This window comes from Nanorana parkeri, unplaced genomic scaffold, assembly GCF_000935625.1.
Source record: "Nanorana parkeri isolate BGI_ZX_2015 unplaced genomic scaffold, ASM93562v1 scaffold342, whole genome shotgun sequence".
In the NCBI taxonomy this organism is placed as follows: domain Eukaryota; kingdom Metazoa; phylum Chordata; class Amphibia; order Anura; family Dicroglossidae; genus Nanorana; species Nanorana parkeri.
This window is the reverse complement of record NW_017306610.1, coordinates 788155-807052: the sequence shown is the minus strand read 5'-3', so window position 1 is coordinate 807052 and position 18898 is coordinate 788155. Positions and strand designations below refer to the sequence as shown.

The window sequence follows — 18898 nt, the reverse complement described above, 5'->3', positions numbered from 1 at the left end:
CTATGATCCACTGACCATTCAGCAAATAAAAGTTTTTGCGAAAAGTCTGAATTTCTAATGTTCATAGTTGTTTCAGGGCAGTGATTCAAAGTACTGAGGCCAAAGCCATAGCAAGACAGCTAGGCAACTGGTCTACCCGAAAGCTAATCAATGGCAACCTACATATTGCTCATGACCGGGGGGGTTGTGGTCAGGCTAATGAAGAATTCAGGAAGCCTTTGTTGAAAGAAGTAGACAGGGATATAATTTTCTATAGGCAACAAAAGAAAAACAATTCAAAAAAAGGTGAGCACGGCTAAGTCTCCCAGGTAAGTCAGTTATCCATGGATTTTAATAACCTTGGACATTAATATAGCTTGGATTTAAATAGAGCTATGTACACAGGAGATATGATGAATGCATAACACTGGGAGATCAAATGGATTTTTGCTTTACCTCACAATTTCCAGTTAGATACACTTGGCCTAAATGAGTCAGCAAGGCAGCGTGAGGATCAGTTTCTAATAACGGACGTGCACAAAGCTGTAAATATGCTGAATGGAAATACTCCACCCACCTTACTCCAGCCTGGAAATTTTCTAGACTTTCTGGAACCAAACACATCATGCTAGAGATTACCTTTGCCTTTTCCTACAGGATAAGAATAAGCCTCCAGGGGTATCACAGTAAAACCCTTTGCTAATCCTCCTTTCCTTATAATGTATCTTCCTAGAGTCGATCTAATCCAGCTGTGGTCTAACTGTACGTTTACCATCTACCATCCTTATGGTGTCATGGGATTCAGAGTATGTATGACTTCATTATGTCCTGCCCATGTGCGCCATACTGTAGGCAGGGTTTTCAGGTTACAAAAAAGATGTGCATTGAAATGTTGGCATAATTAAATGTAATGTAAGCTACTGTAATTGGTTTATATGATCTTCCATAGACTAGCAAAGCCGTGCCTGCCATCCCAGGAAAATCTGCAATAAAGCCTTTGTTAGTCTGTCAGCAGAGGTCTACGTCACAAAAGATATCTCAGTTTCTCTGTAGAGTATGAAATCCCTGTGAATCTATAATAAGAGTAGAGCACTATATGTCCATGGAAGACAACACCTTCATACCTTGCGCATCCTCACATACCCCCTCATTCCTGCATCCCCAGTGACTTTTAGCCACAGCAATTACTTTAAATAAAATGGCTGGAATTGCATATATTTACATTTCAAACTAAAGGTAATTTAAAGTACAAGGCTGAACATTTTTTTTTTTTTTTTAACAAAATGGAAATTAAAAGTACAAGCTGTAAAATTTTTTTTTTTTTTTTTTTTAAGAGTCGGAAAGGATAAAAACCTCCATCAGGTTTTCACTGCTGTCCAGAGTTATGTTAGAGCTTTATATCCCAGTGAGAGGTATCACCAGAAAAGGTATAGGGGAAAATCAGCAACAGGGACACAGCAACATACAGCAGACAAAGGGTCGTAGACTTCCCCCATAAAAAAAAAAGAAAAGAAAAGATTATATGCAATGGATTCATTTATTTCACACACATACACACACAGTGTGTATATATATATATATTTTACACATACATACATACATACATACACTTATATACACACACACACACACACACACACACGTCTGTGATGCTGGTGAAGCTTTTCCCTTAGGCTGGGTTCACACCTAGGCATATCGAATATGCGCGTTTCTACCCCGATTCGCGGTAAAAAAACATGCGACAAAAGCGCGTTTCCGAGGGCTACTTGGCTGTATCCCAATGGAAACGCGTGACAAAACGCCCCAAAGAAGCTCCTGTACTTCTTTGGGTGTTATGTAGCGCGTTCATACGGCCTGTAATACCCCAGGTGTGAACCATACCCATAGGAAATAATGGGATTTCGGTGTTTCAGCGTTTTGCAGAGCGTTCGAACGCGCTACAAAACGCCCAGGTGTGAACCAGGCCTTACTCGTACCTCCCATTCCCTCCTCAGCTTTTTGGTCTAATATCTATGAAAAGATACTAACTACCAAAAGTGTTAACCTGCACTAAAACTAGTATGTTATCTCTTAATTATCTTGTTTGCTATATCAATCCAAAAAGGAAGTATACAGGAAAAGGAATAGTGACGTTTGTGAAGCCAGTTGGTGCCAACAAACATCCACGGCTTGAATTTCCACTGATTCAACAGGAATTTTAGCCATCTATGGCCAGCGTAAGTTTTCAGTTTTAATGATGCTCCCTGTGTGCACACTGCATTAAATTTAGTTTTCTATATCTGCAGTTAAAGTCACCACCACCTGAAATAGGCTAACCACCCTAATACACTCACTCAGTGCATGAACTATAGAAAAAACTGACCGCTTGATTCTTTGTCAATCACCTCTTCTACTGCAAGTAGAAGCACTTCCTGTGTAAGGGTAATCCTAAATTTCAGTTGATGTGCCCAGGATAACAAGGATTAAAAGGAGAACTATGAGATGAGTGATTTCCACTCACCTCATAATTCTAAGCCGACCTGTGACAATGAGACTGTCACAGGTCGGCTCAGTAGATCGGGAGGTGAGGGAACACATACCGCGTTCCCTCACCTCTCGATCATGTCACGGCTCTCTGCCGTGACAGGGGGAGGGGCTGGATTCCCCTCTCCCCGCTCCGATCTGCAAGCGCTGACTGGCGGAACGGACGGGGGAGGGGGCGGGTACAGCTGGCTCTGCCTCTAGATAGGCAGAGTCAGATGTCACTCACGCAGCTGGGCGGATCCCGTCATCTACGTCGGGATCCGCTCCAGGTGCGGCGTCTCAGTATACCACGAGCTGTAGCTCGCGGTATACTGAGCTTAGGGTAACGGGAGGACGCTAGTTTGTGTCCTCCCGTTACCCTAAGGAGAACTATGGGGGAAAAACACTGACCCCACAGTTCTCCTTTAAATACACAAATACACCCCTGTTCTTGCGGGAGATACATGCTTTTTGTATATATTTGCATTCAACAGCTTGTTAAATGTAAAGCCAATACTTAAATGAGAAATAAAGTAGTTCTGATAATGAAGTGCACACTGAAAGGTTTCCCCTCTAATCTCTGTGTGCTTCATATATTTATAGCAGGCTTCCCCTTGTTCTATGCAAATAACATGGAAACATTTTTTTTACTATAGAAACAGAAAGCGCAATAAAATATCAGGTTCCTTAGATGACATACTAAATGGCCATATGAAAGTTTCCAATCACTATTATAAAGTTTCTAAAATAATCTCGGGTTTTATGAATGGAAATGTCATCTCAAAGTCATCTAAGGAAATGAGGCAAATTAGGCAAATCAAATAGCCAAAACTTTATTACAGGTCATAACCACAAAATGATGTCCTGAGGCCAAGAACAGACAATATATGGTTGTTTATTAAAAAGGGTATAGTAACAGAAATTAGTGTTATGATGACTCTTGAAACTTCAAAGACAACGGATTATCGAGCAATTTCAGGCAAAGTATATATTTTTTTATCTTTAGTTACCAAAGCCAAACTTTTTTTTTTAGTTTTGGGTAGGGTTATAATCACTAACTTTTTTGCCCTAAGTGTGTCACTGGAGAGATTTCCCTTTTTGTCTGATAGCTACAACAGGAAGTGAGAGAAAATCCCTCTAAAGAGAGGGAAGTCCCTGGTGGTCACCAGTAGTGTCCCCTTTGTAACATTTCTCATCTATTCTTGCTCTGACGACCACCCACAATTTGGGATTTTCTTTCATGTTCACTTTCCATGATAATAGTCACCAGGACAAATAGAGAGCATGAATTTCCATAATGGGGACACAGATCAATAAAAACTGGACAGATCTAATCCCCCTCCCCTCTACTCAAAATTAGAAAAAAGTTTTGGATTCAGCTGCACTTTAAATTTGCAGTGCAAATGTCCCTTTAGTTATTGCTGACATTTCTGTAACGTTCACACTTTCATTCAGGCTGGGTAGAGCATTTCTCACTGTACTTCCAGTGCTGCGACTGCGAGAGCTGTGACTTTCATACACAGAAGCCGCACTGTCTTCGTAGAGAGTAAAATATACACCAGCTATACAGGTGAAACTCGATTAGAATATCGTGCAAAGTTCATTTATTTCACTAATGCAACTTAAAAGGTGAAACTAATATATGAGATAAACTCATTACATGCAAAGCAAGATAATTCAAGCCATGATTTGTCATTATTGTGATGATTATGACTTACAGCTCATGAAAACCCCAAGAACCCCAAATCCACAACCTCAAAAAAGTAGATTATTACATGCAATCAATAAAACAAGGATTGTACATAGAACAATATCGGACCTCTGAAAAGTACAAGCATGCATATGTACTCAGTACTTGGTTTGGGCCCCTTTTGCAGCACTTACTGCAATTACTTTTGCACAATATTCTAATTATTCGAGTTTCACCTGTATACCGAGAGCTGAACGATCATGTATTTGCTGATCACTCAGCTTGCAGTCTCTTTTCTCTGTGGAGAGTGGTGAATGTCAGTCACATGAAGTGTGGCTCTCCGCTGTCAGCCAATAGCAGCATTAGCCTGCCATCAGCTGACTTTGGGTAAAAAGGAATACATTAGTGAATATACGTCAGACAAAAAAGGTTTGCTTTACTTCTCGTTTAAGAAATGTCGGCGATAAATAAAGTGACATACACCTCAAGAGACCTCAAGAGACCTAACAAATTTTGACACTGCAGATTTTTTTTTAAATATTTGTCTGTAGTGCTGATTCAAAATAATCTTTTGAGAAAGCCAATTATGAATGATAAAACAATGCATGCTTCATTCAATCACTTACTTAAATTGAACCTGTCCTTCATTCTAGATCAAAGTGCTGCTCTTAGGCTGCATTCTTAGTTAATAGAGAGGAGGAAAGACAGCACCATTTCACTACTAATTATCACTTTGTGTCATAATCTACGGTTCCTATATTGTGTAACTGTTCATTGAAAATGCACTTTAGGTCAAGAATGAACAGACTGACGAGCTTGATAACTTCAGATAAGATGTTCCAACTGTAACTACTGTTCACGAGCTTGATAACTTCAAATAAGATGTTCCAACTGTAACTACTGTTCATTCAACAATGAGGCACCTTAGCATAGAATTGTTACATCACTTGCATGCGTCTTGTATATGAAATGTGCATTATATTGTCATAAATTTGATTTTTCGGGTTTCATTTCGATTATTAGGTCAACTAGATATATTGTTAAAAGATCCTTAGGCAAATAGCAAATTGCAGTAGTGTACTTTAAATACATGCATATAAGCTATTTTATATGCCAAAGGGTTTGTATTTCTCCCCATAGAGTCCTGAAATTTAGACAGTCAGCACAGCCAGAAGGGTGACATGCGTTTTTTCTAATGCAATTAGAAAAAAACAGCTAGGTCACCTTCCTGCCACTAGCCTATAATTGGACAGTAAAGAAGCAGCAGTACATTAATGAGCTCATCTTTCGGTCAATGTGCTGCTTGTAAGTACACATACTTTGTAGCACACCTGACTGGCTCCTAGCGCTGGCCCTTCCTTTCCCTTGTCTCAGTTCTGCTGCACCTGAGGTTACAGGAGGACGATTTGGAGTCTAATGGAAACTATTCTAGGTACCTTAATTAAAAAGACATGCCTACATTAGGCTAAATTTTTATTATCTGCTTGGAGTTCAATTGTAAGTTTTCTTCCACTTCCTAATAGTGCCAACTGGTTTGGACAGCGTGGGAACAACAATATGGGCGAAGGTGATTTGAGTTTTAGCAAACTGTCACCAGCGATAAGCCACAGAATTGCTAGAGTGATGTCCCTAAAAAGGACATCGGAATCATGTATGGTTTCAATTATGGTTAAATGTAAGTTCTTACCATCTTTTGGTTCTGAACTCGTGTGCGTCTCCAGCGGCGAGCCGAATAGAAGATGAAGTAGCCCACTGTGGCTGCTGTGACAACGAAGAAGGAAATAGAGACAAAGAAGATGGAGTAGTGGTTTATCCAGGATCCATGTTTCTTTCCGACTTCAATCAACATGGTGACTTGAAGGCCATTCTGAACCAAGTTTACGATCTCTTTCCCTTTCAAGTTTCCAATCATGATGGCAACTGTATCTTTTGTTCCTGTGAAACAATGGCAGAGAAAAATGGGCCATTAAATTATTTTCATCATCTTGTGCTTTGTTATAAAATCTACTTAACATACATCTGTTTTTCCATATAAATACATACATACAAGCCATTTAATATGTTCTTATATTTTATACATTTACCAGGAACAGATAAATAAATACCTGTAATGCAAATGTGTAACCAGAAATATTGATACAAATGACCCTGATCTCCCTACCAGACATTTCAGTCAAGATATAAAATTGTCATCATACATTTATATTACCCAAGTCAGTGGCAGCTGTGATAAAATACATATTTTAAAAAGGTAAATGTAGCAACCTGTCATCTCTACCTTTTCTCCCCTGAATGTAATTTTGCAAACGATCTTTTCTGTGTGACCTGATAAGTGCCCTGTAACAATTACATCTCTACCTTTAGGAATTATGCCTGCTGTGGACTATCAAGGATTACTGTAATATCAATGGAACCATTTTTAACTATTAAAAAACATTCTTTTAATTATTATTCATTTGGTTCTATTTGTACATTTCATTTCTAAATGTTAATTGAGGAGATTGTGAATGATCTGGAATTCTTTACCAGCGGTCCATGAAAATAAGAGTCTAAAATGTATGTCTAATATTATTCTATATCATATGTAGGTTTATTGCTAGACATTAAATTAGTTAACACACACACTATTAATGTAATATGAAAAACATTTATGATATTTACTAATGTGTACAATGAAGGCAATTTATACAGTTAAACAATTTCAAGACCTTTAAATATGCTTTAGTAGAAAAATAATTTATTGCACTTCAAATAATGCAAGATATCCTGTACAAACGACAGAGTTGCCTCAAGGCGATATCAATAAAATGCACATAAAGAAGCACTAGAGTTAATTACTCTGCATTGCTTATGTGCTTTTTTAAAAAAAATCAGAAGGGATGAGAAATGAAAGTAGGGATGTGTATAAAAAAAAACAAAAAAAAAAAACAAAAACACAAAACCCAATTATTGTATTGTTCAAAGATCTCTGAAAACATGGAAGGCAAAACTGCACTTATGTCACACTGGAAAACATAAGGATCTAGGGGTCCCACACCAACACACCTTACTTACAAACATCTTGAAGTATAGAAACTACTTTTTCATTTATCATCCATTATCATGCAAGTAAAGCTAGATTCCATGGTGATTGTGCACACAGACGTGATTTTTTTTTTTTTTTTTTTTTAACATGTATTCATGCATACAGATTCACTTTCATAATGCCCTAGTGTACTTATGTATGCAGTTATCAGACAACCTAGGAAAGCAATAAAAGCAATCCATAAAGAGCTATCTGATCAACTTCCCCCCCAAAATAAAAACCACTGGAGGGGGGGTGTTTGCACTAATCGGAGGGTAACTTTAGATGGCTACAGGAGAATGATTGCCTTCCAAATTTTTCTAGATTAGGGGAGGATAACCTAATGTATATAGCCCTAAATCGACTATTCCTTTTTGTCACTGGGTCCAATGTTGGTCAAATCGACTGTGCATGCGCAATCCAGCCTATGTAGACACGTTTATTGCTGGGAAGGCCTTTTAAATTTGGCTCATCCAAACATTCAGGTTTTGGAGGTTTATTCCACATTTGTAGAAGATACTGAAGAATGTTATTACCTACCAGTTTCTTAGATTCACCAGTGGAGACCAATGGAGAGAAAACTCTATTGTTCTTGTTGGGTCTTTTAAATTCATAAATGGGGAATGTAACAGGAAGCATGAGAACACCTCTTAGTTCATTGGAACATCCAAAAATCCACGAAGGGCAGAAAAAGAGCCAAAAACTATGTTTGGGATAATCTCAACGCTGGAGTTCCCTAGAGCTATCAGAACACATTACGTGTCTCAGCCCAACATATTCCGCCAACATGAAAATAATTTTGGGTAGAGTGACCCCTAAAATAAGTGAAAAAGCAAAAGGGTGAATACGTGGAAAGCAGTGCATGCAGCCTTACGGGGTGGGGGATTTTGGGGGAAAGACTGGTTGTTGATTATCAATAACGTCGGATCAATCTTTTCCCTAAAGATGGTCAGCTTGGCGATGGCTGCTGCCGTCATAGATGTAAAAAAAAAATATTGTATGAGCAGTTTTAGGACACTTATTTAAAAAAACGACTTCCGGTTCCGGCGCCTGATGTAGCGGACGCAGAGTGCAGAGCTCCCGCACGGACAGGGCAGAAAACCGCATATAAAACCTGAAACCAGCAGCCTTTCCTAGCCCACAAACATCACAGACGCTTACCCGATCCACGGAAGCATGGATAAGTTCCTGGCGAAGCGGCGCAACGGACCTCGCGGCAAAGGTACCCCGGTACGCAGCAGAAGGCCGCAGAGCCAGACCAAGATGGTCGCAACCCCCGACCCACGAGACATAAGTGCCTCATCGGATGATGAGCTGCCGGCAATGTCGGATCACAGCTTGATTGCCGCTGAAGTAGCCAAACTGCTGCGGCCAACCATCCAGGACGCAGTGAGCAAGGCAGTCTTCAAGGGCATACAATCCCTACGTCAGGACCTCTTGCACCAGGCCCAGAGAATTACGGAGGCGGAATCACGCATAGTGACCCTGGAGGAGGGAGCTGACTCGTCGGCCTCTCAGCTACATACTAATACTAAACAAGTACAATTTCTCCTGGACCGGGTTGAGGACCTCGAGAACCGTTCACGTCGCAACAACGTGCGGATCGTGGGCCTCCCTGAATCTTACCACCCATCCACGCTGCCGAGTATCTGCGCCATAAATATTCCAGATCTCCTGGGTCTAGGACCGGGGTGCAAAGTGGAACGGGCACATCGACTGGGTCCTCCCAATCCGGACAGAAAAGGCCCGCGCCCGGTCATAGCACGGTTCCTGGATTATACAGACCGCATGGCAATCCTACAGGCATTTCGCGCCAAGAGGGAGTTATACCTAGATGGGCATCGACTTCTGGTCTTTGCAGATTACTCGGTGGAGGTCACCAAGAAGCGCAAGGCGTTTGCTAAAGTCTGTTCACTCCTATTTCAGAACAAAACAAGATTCACCCTAGCCTACCCTGCAACGCTTCGTTTTCAAGCAGAAGATGGATCCACCCTGGCTTACCAGGACCCGGAGGAAGACTTCAAATATGTGGAGAGGATGCGACCATCGGCATACCCGTTTATTTGGCGGTTTCCGTCGCATTTATACGCAGACACTTCTTTTCAGTCAATGCTGGCGGAGGCATGGCAGGAATATGAATCCTTTAACGGGGCTCATTCGGATACACCGAACCTTTTTTGGGAAATAGCCAAAGCGGTCTTGAGAGGGAGGATCATGTCATACGTTGCTGCCAAAAAGAGAAAGGCTAGGGTCCAGTTCCACAGAGCAAGTACAACACTTTGTCGCGCCCAAAAACACTTTTGGTCTTCGCGTTGGCAGAACAACCTCCTCGTTATATACATTAAATTATCCCCCACTTTTTGACAAAATAAAACACGAATTGGCGGTATGGGGGAACCTTCCTCTATCGCTCTTTGGCAGAATACACCTGGTTAAGATGATATCTTTTGCCAGATTGCTTTACCCTATGCAAACCCTGCCCTTTCTCCTGAAACATAAAGATGTCACATTCATTAACAAAGCATTCACAGCCTTTGTCTGGCAGGGGAAGAGGGCAAGAATATCCATTAAGAAATCATTTCTGCCCTGGAGCGAGGGAGGAATGGCTTTCCCCAACCTTAGATTGTAGAACCTAAGCTGCCTCCTTGTTAGAAAAATTAGACGCGGAAACACAACTGGAGAATGACAGGAAAACAACCTCCTTCTATGACAGGTGGATACCTTTTATCCAAATGGTCCTTTCGCCCACAGAGAAGGAACAATTTTTGGCCCCTTTCAAATTCACCCCCAGTGTACTTATGGCCCAGATAGCGGGAACTGGATAGGTAGCTTGGTGGCAAACTGGCCATGGGCTCCAACAGGGCAAGCAAATAGATGCTTCTTAGGAACGCATGCAGCACTAAGTGAGTGCACTATACATTTACTTGACAGCAAGGACACGACGATCCTGTTTTAGGTTTTAGGTATTATTTGTGTTATGATTAAGCTTTATAAAGTCGTTAACATACAGAACTAGAGAGGGTTAACTCTAAAAGAGGAAGGATAAAATGGAACAGTTTATAATTATTCTGTACTGGTGATGGTTCATGCATGTAATGTTCCTAACATGTTATATGAAAACGACCGATTGGTTCTGTATGCATTTTCCTTTTATATCTTTACTGTATACTGTACAATGTAAGACCAATAAAATTGTGTTGGGAAAACAAAAACAATTGGTAGAATTTGTAGGCTATTCATGAAATACATATTCAATATTATCAGGACATGGCAGGTGGGCATTTTTCCTTTACAAAAAGAATGAACAAGTAATAAAAAAGAAAGAATTAAAATTGTAGAAAAATGTAAATTGAACAATGTCACAACAGGGTAATAAATAACCATGTAGGGTGATCAAAACGCATAGTGTGGTTGTGTCACATATCAATTAACAGATCAATTCAGAAGAGCCAACAATAATGAAAAAGGAACTTTGCTAGTCAAGTACAAACAGAACACTGAAAACATACACTATTCCAGACAATGTAAAACAGAAACACAGGTCCCCTTGTCCTGAAACTGACTAGATAGGAAGAGTATCCAATAAAGTCAGTAAATAAAACAGCAAAAAAGAAAAGAGGGAGTAGAACTAGACTACATTAAGAGACAGCAAAATAATGGGAGAAAGAATACTCAGTAGAAAGGAAGGAAATATGAGAAGACAAGAGAATAGGAGAGGGGTCCTGAGGGGCTAAGTTAGGAAGGTTCAGAAGTTGGGAGTGAGAGATCCAGGTCTGCCAAAATAAAAAGAAACTTAGTATAAGTAGCTGCCAAAATGGCAGTCACATTAGTCATAATGCCAGTTAATCTGTTTTTAACCGTCTCAAATCTAAGGTTCGGAGATCGCCAATATCTAGCTATGGATTTATCTAGTAGCAGTAAATATACTGTATATATGTTGAACTAACAACCAAATATCAGTATGAGGAAAGGTACAAATATTTCTATTAAGTGATTGAATAAAAAGGGTTTCTGCGCAGATTTTTAAGTAATGTGTGTATAAAATTATGCACTCGAATTCAGAGCCCATCGGACAAATTCGCCTTATGTGAAGCATTGTGCCAGGTTGAGAACAACCCTGAAAGCAAGTGTTAGGGTAATTAGGATTAAAGCGTTGCACATGGGTATAGTACATTTTGAAATTTTTCGAGAATTAAAACATTTCTGGAAGATTTAGCCGTCACCTCCCTTATTTCCAGCCAGTCATCAGATGTTAAGGCGAGTTCAAGATCCCATTCCCAACAGTGTTGATAGGGCATTCTCATGGCATTTCTAGGGAGCGATAAAGGAGTATATCTAGGACATAATTACCCTAGTTTAGGGATGAGAGTGGCACTTACGTTCGAATGAGGTAATAACATAAGCAGAGGTCGGGACTTACCCCAAATAAAGTGTAAAATCTTACGTCAGCATTCGGAGGATATGGCAGGGATAGCAACGGGAAGGACTCTAAATACATATACAGTAGGCGTTTGGGAAGGTATGACATCTTCCCTGCATTGATACGACCAAACCAAGAAATTGAAAAGGCACTGCATTTTTTATTCAGTTTAGCGAACATATAACTTTGATTACTATGGTTGAGAACTTGAGATGATAATCATTATGGTCAGTTGTACAATAAAGAAATATAGTTTGTAATGCAAATAAAAATCTATGTGTGAAGATTATTCCTCTAGATCCATACTTAAGGTACACGTGAGATTATCCCTGCTTCAGCTCAGTATATAAGTTTATGAAGGTCACTGCACACAATGACACAGCAATTAAGAGAAAAATGTACTCTGAAACCTTTTCTACTGACGCAGAGGCTGGAACAGGCTAACGAACCGGGAACATTGTCAATTTAATAAGTATCTTCCTTCTCCTAACAACCGCTTAACTCCAGTCATTGTGTACATTTTATACCAGGGTGACCTGCAAATTGACAAGAAAAATAGATGATAAACGTCAAAGGCAATAACCATCAGCCTTTACAAGGTGTTGAATCACATGTTAAAGAGCACCACATGGTGAATACAGCAAAATTGTGGACCAAACCAACTCATACTGACAACAGAAGGGAATCATGAATCATGTCACTAGTGCCAGAATTCATGGTCAAGATGGATGTCCTCTACACATACATACATACCATTTATATGGGTGTGCAATAATACAAAATAGCAAGGCTTGGCATTTTCATGTCAGACCCATTTAAATAGCTCCTCAGAAGATCACTACTTCTTAATAATTCACGCGAGACAAAATCATAGCAAATTTGCTAGTAAAACCATTCCCAGTTCCTAAAGTAGAACAAAAAACTATCAAAAGAAGATGTAGGGAATGATTTATAAAAGCTTCACCCAGAGTACAGCTGGTCAAATGCTGTTTGCACAGCATTAGAGCCACTAGACTGTGCTGAGGAGCATAGGAAATTCCTATTTTGCTCAAGCTACATCTAGCAGCTGTGTTGTTATGCAATCTCCATACAAATCAGTAAACTAAATGCGAGATTGTAGTCCATCACAGGAGCGAGCGTGGAGTGGTGGCTACATTACAAGAGTAGGAACAGAAAGAAGGACAGTGTCAGCATGAATTTAGAGATGATTTGATGATGTAGAGCCGAGTGAAAACACAAATATGATACATTTTTGTTAATAGGGTACTTGCATGCATTTTTAAGATTTAACTCCTGAATTCACTGTCACTTTATTTATATACAATCAATTACATTCCTATAGTATGTCCCCTATACCACATGAATCTCCAGGCCAGTATTGCAATAAAGTCATTAGTTTGTTTATAAAATTCAATGCAGGGCTGCTAAACAGCATGATTGAGACTTGGCAACCTTCTGAACTGCCCACACCTCTGCATCTATGGGCCATCCACCTTAGTATCTATAGGCATCTATATCTCGGTGAGTTAGCATCTCAGCTATAGTTAATAGAGTCATGAAACTTCTAAATATTGTATTATGTTCTCTGCAACTTCTGTTGCATAGCCTCAGCAACAAACAATTCTACAGACATAAATAGCCTCAATATAAAGTGTTACAAGTACACAGTTTACAGCCAGATAAATACACTTGAGCCATATAATTTATTATCTCTGGCTAATTATCACTGAACTATGAGAACATTAGTAACTACCCCATGTCATTGGGTAGACAGAACAAATTAATGTGCGGAAAGAATGTGACACACACACACACACACGTGTTAACGGAATGTTATCAGGTACGGCTCTAACCAGATCTAGTCACTCTGGTTCAGGTCTAAATATGTTTTTTTAAAGCCATTGACATGCTCTCTGTAACACTTAAAGAAATGGTCACGTCACAGAAATACTCAGAGGCAACAGAGACAAAATGAGCTTCAAATTACCAGCATGTAAAATTCTAAAAAGGCTAACATTTGATTCTGTGAAGCAGCCTGTGGAGCGTCAGCACACTAGAAAAGAGTTGATTGCTTTCAAACTGTAATTTTCAGTGTTGCAACAACAAGCACTAACAGCATTTTGTGGACTGAAATAATGCAGCTGCCACCGCTGACTTGTTTTTACGGTGCATGCTCTGTGGCCGTCATCTGGCTTTAGCATCTAGTGAGTCTCAGACCTTGAATAAGCATGCACTGATACAAGATTAAAAAGCCTCAGTCTCTATCTTGCATTATTATTCATAGTCAAGACTCACTAGATCCCTGTTGCCCGAGGGCCACATGTGGTCTTTTGGTACTTGCTTGTTGTGTGGCCCCCAGCAGTCTGTAGTGGAAGTGGGAGCATTCATGTGTAAACACACAATAGCAGTGATCTCTACTTAGCACCCAGCCAAACCTGTAACACTGTATCATGTCTACAGTCTCACCACTTCCTAAAAAGACACCTGACCATATGCCTTCTCCAAAACTACATGTACTGTACTTTATACATTGGTGTTCTCAAGGGCCATATTTGAGGACCCCTATACCTTGTAAGTTAACAACCTCTGCACTGGATAGCGAAGACAGGATCATAGTCAAGACTCAAGAGAGTCCACAGACAAGTCAGCAATAGCAGCTTCCATATTTCTATCCTCACAGGTTTCCCATACATAAGGAATGCCAACATTGTTCATATAATGCACACAACATATCTACCAATGCCAAAGACAAGACTCACTGCTCAAACATCACCACTGACTGGTTGGCTCTGCCTGAGAATTATTCTCCGGAGTATCTTCAGTAGTGGCCATGTGACCAAAACTATGGTATTTTGTACTCAACAGTGTAGCTGAGCGGAGAGAGTTGGAGCGAGCTGCTCTAAAACATGATTGATTACTAACTACTTGCGCAGAAATGTAAAGAGATTACTTGCTGGGCAATGTAATTTTTTTTACCTGGATATAGCTGGCAGTTTAATACTACTTTAATTGCAACAGAGAAAAAAAAGTCAGGTCACCTGGCTGGATATGCTGTCTGGTTGGTCTGTATGAACAGAAACAAATCATTTTGCAGGTAATACAGTTTACCTACACGTATTTCAATGGCCTATTTAGCTGCTTGCCTGATGTTCAGCGTAATGCAGAATTGAATTGGCTTATACAGGTTACAACTATTTGTTTCTCCATTTTGTCCTTTAGGAGATCTTGGTCAAAGCTAACCAAATAAATCATGTGTGCATGCTGTCTTGTGAGTGCATAGTCTCTGGATCATTTTTATTTTGAATCATCATCAATCTTTTCTAACCAGTTAAACTACTTTGCATGGAGAGGCTGCTACCAATATCCACACCATATAAAATCACATTGGTAGGATTATTGCAGCTAATTACAAATGATAAGCTGGCCTAATAACGAATCTCCCAACTCAAAACAAGCATTTGGAGATCAGATCATCAACAGACCTGGCCATACACATACTGTATATCTGTCTTTGTAAAGCTTATTTTAGGCAATGTTAACTGGGCCAAGTGTGGGGCACAGGGTAACTGAATCTCCCATGACGAGTTACCCTCTTACTCTTCCCCCCACCCCAAGATTAAATCTAACAATACCCTCATTACAGTATTAATCTAATTTGACATGACAGTCAGCCTGAGCTGGTTATTTTTAACAAACTGTAATTATTTTTTTTCTATTACAGGTATTTATAGAACACCATTAATTTAAGCAGCACTTTACATACTGTTTATTCACATAGGTCCCTGCTCCCAGGGAGCTTACAATCCAAGTCCTTATCTCATATGCACACATAGTAGGGCCATACAAACACAGGGAGAACATGCAAACACCATGCACATAGCGTCCTGGCCAAACCTGGATTCCAATCAGCAACTGAGCTGTCTATACAACTATTTCATGCTCAGCGACAGCTAGACAATTCAAGTCACACATATGAATATGATCATACAATTGATCATTCAGTTTGACTAAAATGGTCTAATTGATTGAAAAAAAAGTCTCAAATCAAACGTCTGTCATTTGATCAATTTATTGAGCCCTTGACCGATTTTGACTCTGCCAAGAAGATCAGATGTGTCTTGAGGGCTTGCTCACATGACATGCGGATTCTGTCCTGACCAGATCCGTTCGCTCCTGCACTAAAAATGCATCCCATTGTATCCCTATGTGTTTTATGGGCTACATTTCTCACGTGCGCAGTCCGTTCAGGTGACAGAAAAAAATACTGCATGTCCCATTTAGTGCGGTCACGCACGAACGCTTAAAAAAACCGCAATGAAAACACACTGAAAACATACCGCACTGGAGCTAAGCAAAAAAAATAAAAAAATGAGCTAGCAAATCCTCATAAACTCCAAAACTGACCCTTGGAGTCCTGGAGCCTCAAGATCGGGTGTACCCAATAACGACATCTCCTGCAAGCTCGTTCTTTGCAGATTGCTGTAGCCAGCACCAACACCATACCTGCAAACATGTGATACATGTCTGATCACCAGCTTTTTTTTTTTTTACTTTAATATTTTTCTTATTTTAAGATTACATAACAAAACATTTGACATCAACAATTACATATTAAAATGATCACCAGCTTTACATACACAAAAAGGTAAGTGGTTGTTACGAGAGGGCGGAAGTGACCTCAGAGGAAGAATATGCATGCTGACAGCCCCACGGCAAAAAAAAAAAAGAAGAACTGCTAGCGTTCGGACCGCGGTAAAAACGCGTCAAAAACGCACTGCATGCACAGCACAGCATCTGCAGATCCACACCAGATCAGGACCGGAAAATCGTGTGAACAACCCCTGAAAGGATAATTAAAGCCTCTGGTTTTTTTGCATATATCTACTGCTAGCAAGCAGTAGATATATGCAAAAAGTGTATTAAAAAACCCCTAATAAAGGGCTAATATTTACCTGTGTCTTCCCCGCGCGCTCCCGTCCAAAAATTTGAAAATTCTCGGGCGTGAGCATGCACAGATCACATTTTTAGCTGGGACGCGAGGAGAGACACAAGGTAAGTCTGTGAACGCATGCACCCGCATGGAGACACCGTGGGACAGGAAGTGCCAGCAAGCTCAGAGGAGTCAGCGCTGGACCGGAGACCCGCCGCACCGCTGGAGGGAAAGATGAAAAGGACAAGAAAGAAGATCGGATTAAGAAACATAATTTAAGGTAAGTGCTGACATTAACATTGGGGGAGGGAAAAACATTTTTGACTTTAATGTCACTTTAAGTTTGATGATCACTTCTGATTTACTAACAAATATCTACATGTGTTGGGAGAACCTATCATAATTCAGATCAGTTAAATTATCATTTGTAATAGATCATTTAGATTTATACCTAATCGTATTTTCAAACAATGTTTGTAGTCCCAAAGCTGCGGAACAGTACAGTGTGTTGAATTGTTTGATATTTTATTTAATGATGAATCTTTTTCTTGTATTTTTACCAAAATACGACCACAAATCACAATCACCAAGTGTTAAGGAGCTAGGGGGAACGGGACTGACTTGATCAGGCAGGTTAGGAAACCATGTCTGGGTCTCTATTGTTTTCCCTGAGATAATCCAAAGCTTGGATTTTGTAGTGTGTGCTCTCTGTCCGTGCCCCCTCTATTCTCCACAGCCCAAGGGTTTTGACCTGTATATGTCACAGTCCTTCAGTACATCGTCATGCTTGAACATCCTTCCACCCTGTAATGTGTGTGGGCAGATTTATGCAAAGTACTGTTTGTTAAGGTCACACATTAGGCTGCATTGTTTTGCAAATGCTTTGCTTTCTTTTGTCAACAAATGACAAAGAACAAAAGTTAATGAAAAGTAAAGGAAAATGTTTTCTTCTTGTTGAAAATATTTGCAGATCATGTTTTTCTATGCTAAGACTATCACATGTTCCCCTGAGACTGGGTCACCAAGGGTGTGTGCAACTAATTCTATAACATAAGCCCTTCAAGTAGGATTATCAAAAGAGGCCCAGCAATGGCAGCCCCATACTTTTTCATTACAAACTTCACTACATATCATAGAAACTGTCCCGAGTGCACCCAGGGCCAGATTTACTCTCCCTGCCGCCCCAAGGCCAGGTCCCACAATACGCCCCCCCCCCCTCGCGCCGCCAACCCCCCTCCCCATCAATTGTGAATGGCAACCAGATGGCAGGGCGGCGGGGTTAGTTTAATTTTTTTTTTTTTACTATTTTTATCAGGCTAAGGATGTCAACCCCTGGAGATGACCAGAGGGAGGTAAGCCTGCTCAGGGCATCCCTGGAGGATACAAGGGAGCTGATTGTTCCTATAGAAGCATTTCCCACAACACACCAACCCATCTTAGATTCTACATTAAAGGACATGCTAGTATCACTAAGGAGCTCACTAAACTCTGATATGCAGTCTCTAATCACCCAATTCAAGTCTGATTTACAGCAAGTGGGCGATAGTGTGTCAGATAGAAGATAAGATGGGGGAATTTGCTACTACAACGACTTCAACGACTTAGTCGATGCCCACAATGACAGGGAGGATGACCATGAGTGGATGAAAGCCAAAATAGCAGACCTAGAAGATAGGTCCCGGCGCAACAATGTGAAAGTGCGTGGCATCCCTGAATCGGTCTCCCAATCCAACGTGATGTCTTATGTTCGCGACCTTATGCATGACATAATACCTGACACTCCTATGACGGAACTGGTCCTGGACCGCATACACCGCTTACCTAAACCGCCAAACCTACCGGAGAAGCTACCCAGAGATGTATTAATGCGAGTACACTTTTTCCACGTAAAAGAACACCTACTCAAGGCAGTGAGGGATACATCCAAACTTCCGGAAAGCTACTCCCACTTGCAATTTTACTCAGATCTATCCCAACATACTATGTTGTTCCGGAAGAGGCTTGTGCCGGTCACTAAGGCGCTGCGTGACCACAAGATCCAGTATCGCTGGGGTTATCCGGCTAAACTCATAGTGTCCAAAGAGGGTGAATCCTACACGCTGTTCTCCCTAGAACACGGGTTATCGCTCCTGGGGAAATGGAAGATCCCCCCGGCCCAAGACCAGTCGCATCGTCCAGCCGCATCTCCTAGCAAGATGGACTCCGGATGGCGGATGTCCGACCGCAAGAGGGGCTCCAGGACGACGAAAGACCCAGATTGAACCTGACCTGCGCTACTACTTGATGTTTGCAAGCCTCCTGGCCCCGCTCGGC

General features: G+C 40.7%; 1 protein-coding gene across 2 annotated transcripts in view; it reads right to left on the bottom strand.

Moving 5' to 3' along the window:
• Nucleotides 1-18898, bottom strand: part of RNF128 (ring finger protein 128, E3 ubiquitin protein ligase) — a 59686-nt gene that overhangs the window by 33558 nt on the left and 7230 nt on the right. For both annotated transcript variants that reach the window (XM_018558484.1, XM_018558485.1), the window contains exon 2: nt 5859-6106. In XM_018558484.1, coding sequence (XP_018413986.1) covers nt 5859-6106 — 248 coding nt within the window. The remainder of the gene's footprint in view (nt 1-5858; nt 6107-18898) is intronic.